Source organism: Pelophylax lessonae, assembly GCF_965119305.1.
Source record: "Pelophylax lessonae genome assembly, chromosome: 12".
Lineage (NCBI taxonomy): Eukaryota > Metazoa > Chordata > Amphibia > Anura > Ranidae > Pelophylax > Pelophylax lessonae.
The window spans coordinates 35,876,241-35,893,242 of NC_138779.1; the positions used below are offsets into that span (position 1 = coordinate 35,876,241).

Genomic DNA, 17,002 nt, shown 5'->3' on the forward strand with positions numbered 1-17,002 from the left:
TTCTAGCAAAAAATACGGGTTTTCACTTGTAAACAACTTGTGTGAGAAAAAGGCCCGGTCCTAAAATGGTTAAACATTTGCAAACTCGGGTGGCAATCAAAGCTCAGTCAGCTCTGTTACCATGGCTGCTTTGTAAATATACTTACAATTATATTGAATTAAAATATACCAACCTTCTTTCAACTGAATATAAATAGAACTCCAACATTAAAGTTTAGTTGAAAGCAGAAATCAATAAGGTGAAGTTCAGCATTGCAGGACAATGGATTCCACAACACATAAACTCTATCATGTACATGGAATGGATACCAGAAATCATCTGGATTCATATTTCTCTAATAAGGAGGACATGGTCTTCGCAGACGATTCTTTAAAATTTCCAATGGCGAATATTTACAATCAGCTCAGCAGCGGTATGTACACAATATATTGATATATTTAACAAAAAATACTAATTTTGGTAATAAATCTAAGCATATAACTCACAGTGGTGGGGGTTCCCATAGCTCTGTCTTCACAGTTTCCCATTGCTGGTAGCAGGAGAATGCTTTATTTCTGGCTCAAAAATCAAGCTATTTCTATAGAAAAAGTTATTCACGTCACTTTGAACTCTTCCACATTTTGTTGTGTTACAAGTTGCAATTTATATAGATTTTATTGAGATTTTATATATATGATGTATATTAAAATGAATGTATACATAATTGTATAAAATTAAATTCAATTTGTAATTAAATAATAACAATTAACACAAAAAATTGGGCTTCCTCTGGAGCAAACAATCGTCCTCTGATGTTGTATAATTGGTTGAATGAGGTCTACTTTTGGGTAATTAATGTTCCTGGTGTAAGCAAGTCCAGGATAAGGTTTTAGACAAGTACCAATCAAGGTTGGGTTCTAGAAATTATTTTTAAAAACTTCTCCAGTGGGCTTTTCAAAAATTTTAATTGTGAAAAGCTGTCTTGGGAGGCAAACAACAACTTCAAGATGAATCCTCTGTGCCATTTATTCCATCCAATGGCACAATGAAGGAATGGAGAACTCCAACGTGAGGTGGAGAGGTCAACAGTGGCAGGCTGATCTAAAAAATATATTTTAAAAGAGGATCATAAACTTATGGAAGAACCCTGGGACCATCATAAAAAAATTTCAAAGATTTCTGACTTTAAAAATATATTTTTTTTTTTACAGAATTCTGAGTTTGAAAGTCAGAATTCTGAGATTAAAAGTCAGAATTCTGAGATTACAAGTTTGGACCATGCTAAAATTTATTAACCACAATTCTGAGATTAAAAGTCAGAATTCTGAGATTAAAAGTCAGAATTCTGAGTTTAAAAAGTCAGAATTATGACTTTTAATCTCATGATTCTGATTTTCAAACTCAGAATTCTGTAAAAAAAAAAATATATATATATTTTCAAACTCAGAAATCTTTGACATTTTTTTATGATGGCCCCAGGGCTCTTCCATATAAACTGGTACCACATCATGATGAGACAATAACAAATGATAATGTATTTCCTATGACATTTTTTTTTTTTTAACAAATATAAATTTATTGAAACACCGAAAGCGATACAGTAGAACAGAACAGTAGTTACATTTAAATATAACTAAAACACAGGTGAACAAAATAAGGCCACAAATAGTTGTTAGAGCCATATGCAAAACTAGAGAGAAAAAAGGCCTATAGGCTTACAGCAAGTAAAGGCACAGAATTACCGTATCTATATGAGGCCCATTGTGAAACTAGTCATGTTTGACTTGGCTCTTGAACATAAGAAAGTAAAGTGCTGAACATCTCTCTCTGCCCACTGTACCTTCCCTTTTCCAGCAGTTAGAACAGGATGGGTAAGATGGGGGGGGGGGGGGGGACAGTAGAAAGTAGAAGGTAGAAGGTAGAGGGGGGGGAAGGGGGGGAGAAGAGAGGGACAGTAGAAAGTAGAAGGTAGAAGGTAGAAGGGGGGGTGGGGGGAAAGAAAAGAAGATTGTCGACGATGGAGTCCAAATTCTATGACTGTTTTTTTTTTTTTTTTTTTGGTGAAGGTGTCACTCCTAGTCATTATATTATCACTTTTTATGTATTTGCTTGCAAAAGGTTAATTTACAAACATTATCATACTTGTTTTTTAACTTTAAGGCCCAGTTTACACTTGTACGAGTTGTAGTGCAACTTTGCACCCCAAAGTCACATGACAAGTTGCACCCCATGTTTTTTCAATGAGTACCGTTCATATTTGTGTGATTTAAGCCTCGTGCATACAGGGCGTTTTTTCCGGCTGCTTTTAGGAAATAGAAGAGGGCAGAAAAACACTGCTAAACGCTAACGTAATTAAATGTGGCAAAATGTGCATTAGCACCAATGCAAAACGCTACTAAAAGCGTGTTTTTACAGCTGCTTTTTCCTGGTGTCAGTACTGGTTTTGCAGCTTTTTTTTTTTTTTTTTTTTAACGTCCTTAAAGTCACAGCGACATTAAAGTAGTTCCTGCACTACTTTGATCTGACTTTCATGCGACATGAGGGCCATAAACTTCAATGTAAACCTTAAAAGTCGCATGAAAGCCGCACCTGAATTTTATATATATATATATATATATATATATGTATGTGTGACTTTGTAGAGCACACACAGTCACATGGTCAAAGCCAAAGTCGCACTTGCCCAAAGTGGCATCAAAGTCCCATTAAGTCACACTGTAAAGTCACAATGGAAATTGCACAATTTTGAAAGTGTGAATGGAGCATAACAAAAGATCATAACAAATGTAGAGCAAAGTGACTGTGTCCCCAGACCTCTTTATACTCCCCTTACCTGCACTACATCTCAGCACCTTGCTCATCTGGCAAGGTAATGTGATATATATGGAAGATAATTTGACATATAACGGAAGATAATGTGACATATAATGGAAGATAATGTGACATGTAACAGAAGATAATGTGACATATAATGAAAGATAATGTGACATATAATGGAAGATAATTTGACATATAATGAAAGATAATGTGACATGTAACAGAAGATAATGTGACATATAATGAAAGATAATGTGACATATAATGGAAGATAATGTGACATGTAACGGAAGATAATGTGACATATAATGAAAGATAATGTGACATATAATGAAAGATAATGTGACATGTAACAGAAGATAATGTGACATATAATGAAAGATAATGTGACATGTATCAGAAGATAATGTGACATATAATGAAAGATAATGTGACATATAATGAAAGATAATGTGACATATAATGGAAGATAATGTGTGACATATAATGGAAGATAATGTGACATATAATGAAAGATAATGTGACATATAATGGAAGATAATGTGTGACATATAATGGAAGATAATGTGACATATAATGAAAGATAATGTGACATATAATGAAAGATAATGTGACATATAATGGAAGATAATGTGACATGTAACAGAAGATAATGTGACATATAATGAAAGATAATGTGACATATTATGGAAGATAATGTGACATATAATGAAAGATAATGTGACATATAATGAAAGATAATGTGACATGTAACGGAAGATAATGTGACACATATGGAAGATAATGTGACATATAATGGTGGCTGGGCTTAGCAGGGCATGACCATATCAAATATTGGTGGGGAACAAGTTTTTAAAGCGATATTCACCTAGCAGTGTCATTAAATGCCAATTGTTATGAAATCTCTTTATTGGCAGTAAAATGTTTTGGGAAAATAACATCTGAATCTGTATTATCCCTGCAGGTCATGTTAAGGGTACATTTATGATTGACATCAGCGTTGGTTCCATCATTCACCATCTTTATGCCTGCTCCGGTTTCTTCAAAAAAATAGTTGTATTAAAATTCCAAGAGAAATGTATCATGGAACTGACAAGATGGCTACATGACCGTACCGGAGCATATGATTGGTCGCATACATCAGCAGCTGCAGCTGAGTTAGAAGGAACGAGGTGGCTTGTCCCATAATCATTCCTCACTTTCTGATTTTTGCATTTTAGGTTGCAGAAGATTGTTTCTTTAAAAGACACTTTTATTGGTTTTGAGTAGATTTCATTTATTAAGTTGTTTAACCACTTCTGGACTGGAAGAATTTCCCACTTAATAAGCAGGCCATTTTTTGCGATTGGGCACTGCGTTACTTTAACTGATAATTGCGCGGTCGTGCGACGCTGTACCCAAATAAAATTGATGTCCTTTTTCCCCACAAACAGAGCTTTCTTTTGGTGGTATTTGATCACCTCTGCAATTTAAATTTTTTTGCGCTATAAACAAAAAAGAGCGACAATTCTGAAAAAGAAAAAAAAACAATATTTTTTACTTTTTGCTATATAACATTCCCAATGAAATAAAAAAATTAAAATTTCATAATTTTAGACCAATTTGTATTCTGCTACAAATTTTTGTTAAAAAAAAATTGCAATAAGCGTATTTTGATTGGTTTGCGCAAAAGTTATCGCGTCTACAAACTAGGGGAAAGATTTATGTTATTTTTATTTATTTTTTTACTAGTAATGATGGTGATCAGCGATTTTTAGCGGGACTGCGACATTGCGGCAGACAGACCAGACACCTAACTGACATTTTTGACACTTTTGCACTGTTACTGTACTAATGACACTGGCAGGGAAGGAGTTAACACCAGGTGTGATCAAAGGGTTAAATGTGCTTTCTAACTGTGTGGGGGATGGGCTTGCTGCATGAACACAGAGACCTGTGTTCCTAAATAGGAGGAACACAGGACCCCCGTGTTCATAACTGACAGAACAGCGGTCTGCCAGGTTTACAACGGCAGACCGCACTCAGGAAATGTAAGGTGAAAACAATCAAAACTCCTTTATTCTTCTTCGGTACAGCAGACAGACAGTACAATGCACATAACAGACGTGTCGGGTTGACGCGTTTCACGATAAAGATCGCTTACTCATAACCACACACTGTGGAACCGTGAAAGCCGACATACATTTGTAGGTAAACCAAAAAAGAGGGAGGTGACCAAAGAATGTAATTGCTTGCACCTTGAATTGATTGATTGATAAGAAACAGATGTAGGTTCAGAAAGTCCACAGTTCCACAGTGAAAGACAATTAGATACAAAACTCCTTCACCATGTAGGGGAATGGAGATATACATACGAACAATATAAAACCATATGTGTGACTGATACAAAGATATAAAGATATAAAACAATGGCTGAAAAAATAGGAACCAATAAATGAATGAATCATGCATGAGTAAATAGAAAACCTCATCATTGAATGCTTTAGACTCTGGTGGCGAGGACATAATAAATAAAAGACAAATATATGTAGAAAGTGGTCGTCCAATGTACGGAAAGGATCTCTCAAATGTAGTTAGTGGCTATGTAAAAAATCGTGTATATAAAAAAGATAGTTTATTGGAATAACATACCAGATGTTGCACTGAAATTAATCCGGAAAAAGAGAAGATAACTCCCATGCATATAAAGAATATTATGTGTGAAAAATGTGAAAATATAAGAAATTAAAAAAAAAAAAAATAAAAAAAAAAAAAAATAATAAAAAAAAAAAAATGTGAAAAAAGAAAAAAGACTTGTGAAAAGAAAAACCACATTTTTGACAATAGTTGAAGAGACATAAAATCAATATGAATAAAAATAGATGGTGATAGTGAAAGATGTGGCAGTAAATATACTACCGGATGTAGAATGTGAGAGAAATAATAAAAATAGGAAAATAATTATTCTTCTTCCAAAAAAGTGTGAAGAAGGGTGATAAGGTGAAAAAATATATAATAATGAATGTGATATGATAAAAAGTAACAATCCGTCAAGTGTGTAGCATAATCAATGAACATTAATCAATATATAAAGAAAACGCAAAACACGGGATGAAACTGAAAGTAATGTGCAACTAGTGTGCGTGATGGTGAGATGTAGTAAAAGTATAGGTTAACATATCAATAAAGACGACTCATATAGAAAATATAAAACATGAATTGTCATGCCACCAGAGGATAAGCACCGAAAAAAGCCTATAGGTTCCCATTTTTACAGATGTATCTAGACTGACACCAAAGTCGCCATGTATAAATTCACTAATTAAGTATATAAATGATTGATCGACCAAATACATGGTTCAAAGAAGACACTCAAAAACAGAAGCGCATGCATACAAAATATATAGAAAAACCATTTCATAGAAGCATATTCCATTTGTTTGAGTGTGCCCTAGGGGTTTTCTCTACCAAAGATACTGAAAAATTAGTCCCCATTTCTCCCGTCATGCCCATATTCCACCATCTCCCCAAGGTCCACAAAGGTTTAGACCCAATTTTGGGAAGACCTATTGTTTCAGGTATTGGGTCCCTCTGTGAGAGACTTGGGGAGTGGTTGGATGGGCAACTACAAGGTCTAGTACATAGTCTTCCAGGTTTCCTAAAAGACACCACACACCTATTAAATATCATGGAAGATTTTGTCTGGAAGGATCACTATGTATGGATCACCTGTGATGTCACTAGCCTCTATTCCTCAATACCCCATGATCTGGCTCTATTAGCTATAAAAACTATGTTGTTACATAACACAAACCTACCTGCTGATCTACAATTATATATTCTTGAAGTCCTTCAATTTTTGTTAACACACAATTACTTTACCTTTGATGGGGATTTCTACCTCCAAAGATGTGGGGCAGCGATGGGAGCCAAGTTCTCCCCCTCTCTCGCCAACCTATACATGGGTTGGTGGGAGAGACCCCACATCTTTGGAGGTGGAAATCCCTTCAGAGATCAGATCGCTCTGTTCTTTAGATACATTGACGATCTGATCTTTGTTTGCCACCATGATGTTGATTTGAATGCATTCTTGGAGTACCTCAACAACAATTCGGTTAATCTAAAATTCACGGGACACAGGAGCCCAGATAGAATTGAATTTTTAGATGTTACCTTGAGTCATTTGGGCGACAAAGTTGTCTCCAATTTATATAGGAAACCACTGTCAGGCAACAGCCTGTTACATGCGGAATCTAGCCACCCTATGCATACACTGAAAGGTATACCCATTGGGCAGTTTTTGAGATTGCGCAGAATATGCAGTAATATTGCGGATTTCAAAAAAGAATCACTTTCTTTACGATCTAGATTCCTTGCTAGAGGATATCCGCAATGGATGATCAACAGAGCATATGTCCTGGCCCTTAATAGAGATCGGACTGATCTCCTGGATAAACAACGATGTTCCAACACCAATAACACTCTAACTAAATTTATTAACCAAAAATCTAAAGCCAGCAATAAATATAGACATAACCGCACTCCACTTACCCACATGAAAAACTCTAAACCCATGCCCTCTATTACGTTGTCTCTCCCGTATAGTTTAGAATTCCACAAGGTCAAAACAATTATTCAGAAACATCTACCGCTTCTTAATACTGACGACATATGTGCTAACATTCTAAACGTGGGAGTCAATATAGTTGCCAAAAGAGCTGTTACCCTGGGCAACGTCTTATCACCTAGCCTTTATCTTTCTAAAAAACCTAAACAATCCCCTACTTGGCTATACTGTAGAGGCAATTACAAATGTGGCATGACTGATTGTGTCACTTGCCCCCACATCCTTCATGGAAACACCTTTAAGTCTTCGGTGAGTGAAAAGGCTTTTCATCTGGAAAAGTTTTTTAACTGTAACTCAGAATATGTCATATATCTTATAACCTGCAAGGCCTGTTTGATACAATATGTAGGTAGAACCACTCGCAGGCTTAAGGATAGGTTCAGGGAACATCTAAGTGACATTAGACTATCAAAATCAACCAATGTGGCACGCCACTTCAATCACAACCATGGAGGTGACTTGTCCCTAGTACAGGTTCAGGTCATAGAGCGCATCACTAAACCAATTAGAGGCGGGGATATTTTCCATATATTATGCAAAAAAGAGGTCTCTTGGATTTTTAGGCTTCAAACTCGCATTCCACAGGGATTGAATTTTGAGTGGGACATCACTCATTTTTATGAGTAAGTTTTCCTCTCCCCTCTTTTTTCTTTTCTTTTTTCATTTAATGCCATGCTCTACACATCCTTCCCCTTTTTTGTTTTTTTGGTTTTTGGTTTTCAGTTTTTGGTTTTTCAATTTTTAATTTTTATTAACTTTTATTATTTATATATATATATATATATATATATATATATATATATATATATTTGGCTTTTTGATTTTTTTGATTTTTTGGCTTTTTGATTTTTATTTAAATTTTTATGTATCTCGCTGGTTTTGGCTTTCAGCCACGAACCCCGTGGTCATTCATGGTTATATGTCAGGAGTCATTTGCTTCTGTTTTTTGATCGCCATCCGGTAATGGTTTGAAGGATTCTGCTATGTAGCTCCATATAGCTTTGAGATTTTTCTTTTTCTGTTTCTTCTCTTTACCTCACTTCCCTTTTTTCTAAATAATAAGGTCTGTTTTTAGGCCCTTAGTCTCATGTCAGGTCATGGCTATTTCCCTGTCTTGAGGCTCCATTTGAGGCTCGTTCCGAGCTTCTTCGAGCCCTTCTTTTCTTGATATATACTATGCACCAGTCACTTTATTTCTATTGTCATATTTTGCTACTATCAATATGCATTCATTTAAGGTCAACAAGCTGTCTGAGTGTCAACAATGGTTACTAGTTAAAATTAAAATTTCTATATTTTTCCAATGACTTTTTGATTAATAAAGTCACCATTGGAAGAGGGGGTCTTCCTTTTCCTTGACACCATGACCGCCATATCGCATATATTTCTCCATTCCAGTTCATATCTTATTATATTCACTACATATAGTGATTTTCTATGTTAAATCAATGTTTACTGGTTCTTCACTATATTTACATGTCCCATTACATTCACGGACACACTCAAACAAATGGAATATGCTTCTATGAAATGGTTTTTCTATATATTTTGTATGCATGCGCTTCTGTTTTTGAGTGTCTTCTTTGAACCATGTATTTGGTCGATCAATCATTTACATACTTAATTAGTGAATTTATACATGGCGACTTTGGTGTCAGTCTAGATACATCTGTAAAAATGGGAACCTATAGGCTTTTTTCGGTGCTTATCCTCTGGTGGCATGACAATTCATGTTTTATATTTTCTATATGAGTCGTCTTTATTGATATGTTAACCTATACTTTTACTACATCTCACCATCACGCACACTAGTTGCACATTACTTTCAGTTTCATCCCGTGTTTTGCGTTTTCTTTATATATTGATTAATGTTCATTGATTATGCTACACACTTGACGGATTGTTACTTTTTATCATATCACATTCATTATTATATATTTTTTCACCTTATCACCCTTCTTCACACTTTTTTGGAAGAAGAATAATTATTTTCCTATTTTTATTATTTCTCTCACATTCTACATCCGGTAGTATATTTACTGCCACATCTTTCACTATCACCATCTATTTTTATTCATATTGATTTTATGTCTCTTCAACTATTGTCAAAAATGTGGTTTTTCTTTTCACGAGTCTTTTTTCTTTTTTCACATTTTTTTATTTATTTTTTTTTTTAATTTTTTTTTTTTTTTTTAATTTCTTATATTTTCACATTTTTCACACATAATATTCTTTATATGCATGGGAGTTATCTTCTCTTTTTCAGGATTAATATCAGTGCAACATCTGGTATGTTATTCCAATAAACTATCTTTTTTATATACACGATTTTTTACATAGCCACTAACTACATTTGAGAGATCCTTTCCATACATTGGACGACCACTTTCTACATATATTTGTCTTTTATTTATTATGTCCTCGCCACCAGAGTCTAAAGCATTCAATTATGAGGTTTTCTATTTACTCATGCATGATTCATTCATTTATTGGTTCCTATTTTTTCAGCCATTGTTTTATATCTTTATATCTTTGTATCAGTCACACATATGGTTTTATATTGTTCGTATGTATATCTCCATTCCCCTACGTGGTGAAGGAGTTTTGTATCTAATTGTCTTTCACTGTGGAACTGTGGACTTGCTGAACCTACATCTGTTTCTTATCAATCAATCAATTCAAGGTGCAAGCAATTACATTCTTTGGTCACCTCCCTCTTTTTTGGTTTACCTACAAATGTATGTCGGCTTCCACGGTTCCACAGTGTGTGGTTATGAGTAAGCGATCTTTATCGTGAAACGCGTCAACCTGACACGTCTGTTATGTGCATTGTACTGTCTGTCTGCTGTACCGAAGAAGAATAAAGGAGTTTTGATTGTTTTCACCTTACATTTCCTGAGTGCGGTCTACTTTCTTGGATTTTCTATTGCTTGGACGGCGGATCTGACCAGCACCAGCCATTGAACTGACACCTGAGCGGCTCTGCTCTTTGTTGTTATTTACAACGGCAGACCGCCATTCCACGGGGAGCGATCACGGGTTCCCGGCGGCAATCGCGGCATCTGGACCCGCTGATTGGCTCTCTCTGTGGCCAATTGGCGCCCCCCTACTAGCGGTCCCAGGAAACGACGTACATGTGCGTCGTTTCACGGGACAGAGCAGACCGGCCGGCGGCTGGTCCGCAAGTGGTTAAATACAAACTTTTTTCATGTTTTTAGTCAGGTAACTTTGAAATATTGTATTTGAAAAGTTCAAATCTGTTTCCATCCATCCGATGGAGCTCTCAGCTCTTTATAATTGTTTTTATTCAAGCTCTCCTTATCTACTGTGCTGAAAAAGCAAATTCACATTGTTTAACCACTTCTGGGCTGGAAGGTTTTACCCCCTTAATGACCAGGCCATTTTTTTGCAATTCTGCACTGCGTTTTTTTAATGGACAATCGCGCGGTTGTGCGACACTGTGCCTAAAGAAATTGATGTCCTTTTTTTCCCTACAATTAGATCTCGCTTTTGGTGGTATTTATTCACCTGTGCAATTTTTTATTTTTTGTGCTATAAACAAAAAAAGAGCGACAATTCTGAAAAAAAAAAAGCAATATTTTTCACATTTTGCTATATAACATTCCCAATGAAATAAAAAAATTAAAAATCAATTTTTTTCATCATTTTAGGCCAATTTGTATTCTGCTGCATATTTTTGGTAAAAAAAACCCCCAATAAGTGTATTTTGATTGGTTTGCGCAAAAGTTATCACATCTACAAGTGACAGACAACAGAGGGTTGTAGTCAATGGAGAACATTCAGAACAAGGTCATGTTACCAGTGGGGTACCTCAGGGATCTGTACTGGGACCAATTTTGTTTAATATCTTCATAAGTGATATTGCAAAAGGCCTCGATGGTAAGGTTTGTCTTTTTGCTGATGACACAAAGATATGTAACAGGGTTGATGTTCCTGGAGGGAAACGCCAAATGGAAAAGGATTTAGGAAAACTAGAAGAATGGTCAGAACTCTGACAACTGAAATTTAATGTGGATAAGTGCAAGATAATGCACCTGGGGCGTAAAAACCCAAGGGCAGAATATAGAATATTTGACACAGTCCTGACCTCAGTATCTGAGGAAAGGGATTTAGGAGTAATTATTTCAGAAGACTTAAAGGTGGGAGGACAATGTAATAGAGCAGCACGAAATGCCAGCAGAATGCTTGGATGTATAGGGAGAGGTATAAGCAGTAGAAAGAGAGAAGTGCTTATGCCGCTGTACAGAACACTGGTGAGACTTCACTTGGAGTATTGTGCGCAGTACTGGAGGCCATATCTCCAGAAGGATATAGATACTCTAGAGAGAGTTCAGAGAAGAGCTACTAAACTAGTACATGGATTGCAGGAAAAAACTTACCAGGAAAGGTTAAAGGACCTTAACATGTATAGCTTGGAAGAAAGAAGAGACAGAGGGGATATGATAGAAACTTTAAAGCGTAGTTCCAGCCATTTACTCACCTGTCCAACGGTCCAGCGATGCGGCCGCCGGAAGCCTCGATCCTCTCCCTCGGCGCCGGCATCACTGCTGTGGGCACCCGGCTGTTACAGTTTGCGGCTTCACAGCCGGGTACCCACTGCGCATGCGCGAGTCGCGCTGCGCGCCGTGATTGGCCGGCAATCTTCTGGGACCTCTGACGTGTCCCAGAAGATTGCAGGGAGGGAGGGGAAGAGGAGAACTTCCGTTTAGGGCGCCGCGGCGCTCCGAGCAGAAGTGGGAGCGGGTACCTGTCAAAATAGGTACCCGCTCCCCCCCCCCAAAAAATGACATGCCAAATGTGGCATGTCGGGGGGTCAGGACTCCCTAAAGCGGAAGTTCCACTTTTGGGTGGAACTCCGCTTTAAATACATAAAGGGAATCAACTCGGTAAAGGAGGAGAGCATATTTAAAAGAAGAAAAACTACCACAAGAGGACACAGTTTTAAATTAGAGGGGCAAAGGTTTAAAAGTAATATGAGGAAGTATTACTTTACTGAGAGAGTAGTGGATGCATGGAATAACCTTCCTGCAGAAGTGGTAGCTGCAAATACAGTGAAGGAGTTTAAGCATGCCTGGGATAGGCATAAGGCTATCCTTCATATAAGATAGGGCCAGGGACTATTCATAGGATTCAGATATATTGGGCAGACTAGATGGGCCAAATGGTTCTTATCTGCCGACACATTCTATGTTTCTATGTTTCTATGTTACAAACTAGGGGAAAGATTTATGTCAGTTTTATTTATTTATTTATTTATTTACAAGTAATGGCGGCTATCAGTGATTTTTAGTGGGACTTCGGCATTGCAGCGGAAAGATCGGACCTCTAACTGACATTTTTTACTTTTTTGGGGGGACCAGTGACATTACTACAGTAATCAGTGCTAAAAATATGCACTGTTACTGTAATAATGACACTGGCAGGGAAGGGGTTAACCCAGGGGTGATCAAAGGGTTAAATGTATGCGTAGGGGGTGTTTTCTAACTGTGAGGGGGTGGGCTTGAGGAATCAACACAGAGACCTGTAATCCTAAATAGGAGGATCATAGGCGCTCTGTACTGATTCTTGAGAGAATAACAATCTGCAGTGTTTACAACAGCAGACCGCTGTTCTCTCTTTACAACCCCTTTATTTAACCACATTACCTATATATGTAAAAAAAATAAGGTGAATATATAAGCAGATAAAAAGGGAAAGATAATGATAATTTTCTATAACGAGATGTATTATATATATATATATATATATATATATTAAAACTGAATTGCAATGATAAGGGAAAAGATATCCCATCAGTTCAAGAAAGAGAAATAGGATTCCTTCAAAACAGTAAAGAGAATTTCTATGGGCATATATTCCATAAGGAGAAATTGCCAACATAATATTGGTTGCTATAAAGATAAAATATAAAATAGGAATGCCATTTACCCTGGTGGTCCAGTTTAGTACACATCCAAATCCTAAAGTTTTGTGTAACAATCCTGTAGGAATTTGTTTAATTCAGAAGAATCTTTAGATGGTCTGCTCCAATGCAAAGCTGCATGAGAAACAAAACAGAATAAGCAAAGAGGAGAAGGGTTTGAATCGCCATGTTGGAATCATCAAGAAATGGATAGGAGGCCAAAGAAAAAGAAATTCCATTACCGCATGTGTCTCCAAACGAACGTCATGTTCCCCGGTGGTCTAGTGGAATACTGACCATCTGCGCCGGCATTTATACATCTCCTCCACTCCCTCGGCGTCTGACGTCACCGAGGGAGTGAGAGCGAAGCACACCCAGCCGGCCAATCGGAGCCCGATATGGAAGTGCGTCAATAAGACGCGACGGCGTCACATGGTCAGACCGGAAACCGGAAGTCGAGGACAATAACATCCGGTCCGGTCGCCATGTTCAAAGCTGTCAGCAAGAGAGTGAAGAAGGAGGAGCAAAGGCTGAATAGAGGAAAAACCATTCCTCCAAACAGCACAAAAGGTCCCTGAGAGATAGAATCAACATATTAAGGGGGAATAGCTATACAAAATAGATGCCAGAGAATATAATCTAGCACGAATACATACAGTAAACACTGTGATGGATTTAATAGGAACTACGTCACATACAGAAATCCAAAACAAAATATTCTGAATAGAAAAGAGATTGATTAATTTAGTGTATTAGCCAAATAATAATATGGTGTATTGGGCTGCCCATGGATGAGCTGGCTGAATTAAAAAAAAATTGACTCCCTATCCACACATTCAAGGTGGATGAAGGAATCCTCCCTGCTGTGTCATTGCCTTCCTGCAGCACTGATAGAGCGTGGAGAATTCAACAGGGTGGTTGTACAGAAGTCAATCGGTAGATCGACTTCTGTACAACCACAGTGTCCATACGTAGGTCGAAATTCTGTCAGTCCCTGCTAAATTAGTATAATTTTGATCAATATGTAGCTAGCTTTAGAAAGTACAAAGTAGATACTGAAATATAAAATATTGAAAGACACATACAAATCAGAAAACTGTATACTTACCTTTGCTCATTGTCCTTTCTTAGCACATACAGTATGTATGGCATCATACTGAAAGGATATAACAATCTAAAAACAGGGTAAAAATAACCTATAGAGTTTAATTTTTAATATTGAAAGTAGAAGAGAGAACCACAGATCTCCATGTCCAAGTCTATGGTGGTAAGGGCAGCAGGACTGACCCTGTCATGTGTCAAGGAGGTAGCGTAAGACGGCCATATTGCTGCCTTAAAAATCTCCAATGTAGTGATTCCTCTGCATGTTGGTATAGACCAATGGTCTCCAATTTTTATAAACAAAGGGCCAGTTTATTGTCCTTCAGACTTTAGGAGGGCAGGACTGTGGACATTGGGAGTAGAGATGGTCCCGACATCAGTGGGAAAAACAATGCCCCTATCTTTGATGTCAGTGGGAGGAGTTGTGCCCCATCGTTGCTGTAATCAGGCCCCCATCGTTGGTGTCATAAGACCCCATTATCGGTGTGATTGGGAGAAATTGTGCCTCACTGTTGGTGTGATTGGGAGAAATTGTGCCCCATCATTGGTGTCCTTTGGGAGCAATCGTGCCCCCTCATTGGTGTCAGTGGAAGGAATTATGCCCCATTCTTGGTATCAGTGGGTGGAAGAGTACCCAAAGCAGGCAAAAGGCTGCATCTGGCCCTCAGGACTATCGAGGAGAGTATCACCTACCTTTCATACACATTTCATCAGATCAGGATTCAAAACATTTCTACCATTAGCCTTTAGTCCTCATTCACACAATGGTGCAGAGATGTCAGGTTTTATGCAACATTTTCATTTTTTTTTTTATTGTTTCACTTATTTATTTTAGTCCCTATTTATTTTTTTAACCTGTGTATGCATGCCTCCAAAATGTCTATAAATTCTCATTATTGCTACATTACACGTGACATTCTTGACTGTGGTTGCATTTCAGGGGCTTAGACTCATATGCTATTCAGTGCACAGGCTAACCACTTGGGCTGGGTAAGGTGTGCGGTGACTGGGCTATCTTTTCCTAGATACCTAACATGTCACACTTTAAAATTTGCATACGCGCTTGGAATGGCGCCTAACTACAGCACTTAAAATTCTCCAAAGTTTAGAGTTACACAGGAGGTCTGGAACAAGAATTATTGCTCTTGTGCTGACATTTGCTATGATACCTCACAAGTGTGGTGTGATCATCGTTTACATATGCGGCAGGAGCTATGTATGTGTTCGTATTTGCATGTAAGCACGGGGGAACAGGGACATTTTTTTTTATTACCTTCATTGCTATCACAAGGGATGAACAACATACCTCGTGACAGCTTGAGCCGTAACAGGTCGCCTTTATGGAGAGATCTGGGGTCTATTAGATCTCAAATCTCTCCTCAGGCCTCCAATGCAGCCATTCAGACATAGATCAGCTTGGCCTCTTTCCTGGCCACTAACGGGCAGGCAAACGAAAAGCCAAAACCGGAAGTGATGAAATCCTTCACAGAGAGGGAGTAACAACAGCAGTTCCTCTTTCTCTGTTAAGTGCAGCTTTCATCACTGGCCACAGCGACCCACTCCAGCTGCCCTCAGAAGTGATCCATTGGCCGCTCAGCCACTTAAATCACTTCTGCTTAAGTAAGAATCGCCGGCTGCAAGTTTTGATGCCAGGATGATGCCTGTAGCTGCAGGCATCATCCTGGTATAACCACTTCAACTCAAGGACATCCATGAATGTCCTAAGGGTGGAAAGTGGTTTTTAAGTGCAATTAAGATGTTACCTCAGGAAAACAAAAAAGGAAAATAAGTGCAGCGCTAAAAAATTGGAGGAAGGCATTAACATGATAATACCAACTTGTGATAACATGGTGAAAAAAAAACAAATAATGATTTAAATAAGTCCCATGTCAAAAAAATTTCCATACAGAAAGAAAAATAGTCCCATGAGTGTGATGAATCTTGACGCTGAACACAATATATCTTTAAAATGAAAGAAGATATCCCATCACCAGATAGAACCAAATGAATTGGGTGCTCACCAGATCAAATGGGTCTACATTACCATATAACAAGCAGACCAAATGGGCTTTTAAAGATGATCCAGATTCCTCCTAAGATACGACCATGGATGTAATTTCAGGCTCATGAAGTGGTTTGTAGAGGGATGTAGATCTCTCATAGCCAGGTTACATAAAAGCCAGAAAGAAGAGTGCATATAGCGTAATATTGCTAAAAAAACCTTTTAATAAAAAAAGACTTGCACTTACAATGTTCGCATGGTAACAGGCAATAAAACATGTAGATAGAAGTTCTTATGGTGAGCTCCTGACACGTATCGTCCGCATAGACATCATCAGAGGATATTGCTCGAGCAATATCCTCTGATGATGTCTATGCGGACGATACTAGTGTTGAGCGAACACGGACTGTATTATTCGTGTTCGTACCGAATAATTGGATTTTTGTTACCCGAACACGGACCCGAAAACTTTACTGTATGTTCGGGTTTAAAATCCGTGTTCGGTCATTTTATTTCCGTATTTGTATGTAATGGCGCGCTTTTAATGGAGGGCTTTCAACAGCCAATCAACAA

General features: G+C 37.6%; 1 protein-coding gene across 1 annotated transcript in view; it reads left to right on the forward strand.

Annotated features, from left to right (window-relative positions):
• Nucleotides 1-262: 262 nt before the first annotated feature.
• Nucleotides 263-17,002, forward strand: part of LOC309568074 (indolethylamine N-methyltransferase-like) — a gene marked incomplete at its 5' end in the record, with an annotated part of 50,503 nt that continues 33,763 nt past the window's right edge. Inside the window, 2 exons of the mRNA XM_082273644.1 lie at nt 263-413; nt 3,762-3,969. Of these exons, the coding sequence (XP_082129770.1) occupies nt 263-413; nt 3,762-3,969 (359 nt within the window). The remainder of the gene's footprint in view (nt 414-3,761; nt 3,970-17,002) is intronic.